Source organism: Protobothrops mucrosquamatus, unplaced genomic scaffold (assembly GCF_001527695.2).
Source record: "Protobothrops mucrosquamatus isolate PMUCROS unplaced genomic scaffold, P.Mucros_1.0 scaffold769, whole genome shotgun sequence".
Taxonomy (NCBI): Eukaryota; Metazoa; Chordata; class Lepidosauria; order Squamata; family Viperidae; genus Protobothrops; species Protobothrops mucrosquamatus.
The window spans coordinates 153,789-156,584 of NW_015387037.1; the positions used below are offsets into that span (position 1 = coordinate 153,789).

Below are 2,796 nucleotides of genomic sequence, written 5' to 3' on the forward strand. Positions count from 1 at the left end.
AGTCCTTTAACAAGATCTTGACCATCAGTCGCCATGGTTGAGAAGCCTTCCTTCCTTCCTTCCCAGCTAGTCCCCGAGTCGACCTAGGTAGCCACCCCCCCTGCAACCCCTCTGTTGAGAAGAGGACACATCTCCCCCCCACCTCACCCCCAGCAGGGCAGGGCCTGCCTTGAGCTGAGGGGCTCCCCAGCCGCCTACCACAAGCATGGGGTGCTTTCAACTTCACTGCTCCTGGACTCCAGGGCTTTGGCCAGGCCTTGACCAACAGGGAAGCCTTCTCTGGCTAACTGGATGCTGGGCTGAAACAGCTCCTTCCAAGGCAGTTTGCCATGCCGTTGGTGGGCCATTTCGTAGCCACGGATTTCTCCTGGAACTGCAATGGACAATCCACCTGGAGCAGGCAAAAGACACAGAGATCAGGACTCTGGCCAGCCCACTCCCCTCTCATCCAGGACCATCAACATCATTTTGGTTTCCGCCCATAATCTGTTTTCTGCTTCACTATAAACTGACCAGAGATAGTTTGCAAGAGTCATTGACTTAGACAATGCCTTCTTCCTGTTGGAAGTGTCCAAGAAAGAAACACTCATTTTGAGTAGAGTTTTTAAGTAGCATGTAGTTTGTAGGTAGACATCTTTATTACTTGTACAATCAGTAATTACTCTTAATCTCACCTGCAAAGTCTATGCATTTTCAAGGCCAAAAATCATAGGGCTAGAAGCGACCTTAAGGGGACCAACCCTGATGTGCAGGATCACCTAGAGCGTCTCTGATGACCACTCAGCTCAGATCACGGGCAGGAAGGTAAAGGTGGGTGAGTAGATGCACAAGACCACAGAAGACACGAGATACTCAGTGAATCTTCTTGCACAGTGGGTGGTCCTGGCCAGCCAAACCATCCCACACTTTCCTGAGCCTGGTCACTTCAGACTCTCTTGAGGTCCATGGACCCTTGATCCCAAGCTCATGAGGAGGGGCTCCTATGTGCAGCCAGCCACCACTGGCGGTGCCTGCCCGTTGCTTTACCTTTCTGGGACAGAGTGGTGTTCTTGCCAAACATGTCTCGAGATGCATTCTTGGGCGCCACTTCTCTGGCGTTAATGATTTCCACTTTCCCTTGGAAGGTAAGGAACAAGGTAAGTTCTTGGGCAAGTTAATGCATAAACCTATCCAAGCTTTCTGAGTGACATCTTCAAGGCATAATTCAAAGAAAGGTCAGAGATCGGCTTCAATGGTTCCTTTGGAAAGTTTCTGCACTTCAGGAACAAAAGTCATTATGGATGCCCTGTCTCTGTGCCGGTTCAGCAGTCAGTCACCAGCGACTTCTCTGTATATCATTTGACATTGACCTCATGCCTATTTTTTGAAACAGAAGCGTTACTTTTCAAGAGCTACAGTAAGTAGCAACGTTTGGCCCAGCAGGCATATCTGAAATTTGACAGCATTTTAACGGCAATATCGCCAAACAGGAGTAGGGGAGGTCTGTCCACAAAATCTCATTTACCAGAAAAGGAGGAGGCCAGGTTGCTCTACTCCTCATGACCCCAGCCCCAGCTCTACCCCCCCTCGTTCCCAGAAGGCTACTTCATGTTCCAGATAACCGTCTGTGTGCGTGTGTCTCTGTGAAAAGTCCGACAACCTTCTAAGCTGAGCAGGGGTTGAACCACCCAAGTTTTCTCCTCATACCTCTGGAAGCAATGTGTATTTTTGGAGCATCCTTGGAAATATTTAAACATAGGTAGAATCTGGCATTTTGCTGGCAGCATGCCAGCTTTCCCTTATCTTGGTGAATATTAACCCAAATGAAGAAAAGTCTCCAAGGTATCTGGGGTTGCTTATGTGAGCTTGCATGCTGTGCTATAAGCTCACAAATTCCTTCCCTTTCTAATTATTAGGGTGGTGTACACAACCTATTCAACATGCTGAACAAGTCAACCATCCTTCAGGAGACCTCCTACAAGATCTTAGCATGGCTGCATGTGTGTGTGTGTGTGTGTGTTGACTTATCACTCCCACTTGTTTTCACAACACAGTGATTTTACTCTCAGTGCCAAAAGTAGGCAAAGGCCCACTGATCAGCAGAGCTGGGAAGACCGGCCTGTCTTCCGTGGACATTTTCTGGAATCCCTACACGAGGCTACCACAGCTCCTGCCCTCCTTACCCTCTGCTGAGAAGATGGTGAAAAAAAGGCCCCCTCCGATGCCCATGCTGTGGGGGTTCATCAGGCCCACACACAGGAGACTGGCAATGGCAGCATCCACAGCGGATCCCCCTTTCTGAAGGATGTCCCTGCAAGGAGAAAGAAGGAGATCACAGCTGGCCAAAGGAGTTCCCCAAAACTAGGGGAAGAAGAGCAACTAAGATGATTAAGGACCTGGAGACCAAAACATATGAAGAACGGTTGCTGGAATTGGAAATGTCTTGTCTAGAAAAAAGAAGGACTGGGGGTGACATGATAGCAATGTTTCAATATCTAAGGAGCTGCCACAAAAAAGGGGGGGCAACCTATTTTTCAAAGCACCAGAAGGCAAGTCAAGAAGCAATGGGTGGAAACTAAGGAGAGAAGCAACCTAGAACGAAGGATGAATTTCCTGACATAGCAATCAACCAATGGAACGCTTGTTGTGGGTGCTCCATCACTTGAGATTTTTAAGAAGAGACTGGACAGCCATTTATCCAGAATAGTATAGAGCCTCCTGCTTGAGCAGGGGGTTGGACTAGAAGACCTCCAAGGTCCCTTCCAACTCTGTTATTCCATTCTGTTCTGCTGCTTAAGGACTTCTGAGGCTGCATCT

At 48.5% G+C, this 2,796-nt stretch overlaps 1 protein-coding gene across 1 annotated transcript in view; it reads right to left on the reverse strand.

Moving 5' to 3' along the window:
- The window catches only part of GGT1 (gamma-glutamyltransferase 1), a 28,770-nt gene that overhangs the window by 23,686 nt on the left and 2,288 nt on the right, over positions 1 to 2,796 (reverse strand). The window contains exons 3-5 of the mRNA XM_015818618.1: positions 2,163 to 2,290; positions 1,027 to 1,116; positions 199 to 391 (exon numbers count right to left, since the gene is read on the reverse strand). Of these exons, the coding sequence (XP_015674104.1) occupies positions 199 to 391; positions 1,027 to 1,116; positions 2,163 to 2,290 (411 nt within the window). The remainder of the gene's footprint in view (positions 1 to 198; positions 392 to 1,026; positions 1,117 to 2,162; positions 2,291 to 2,796) is intronic.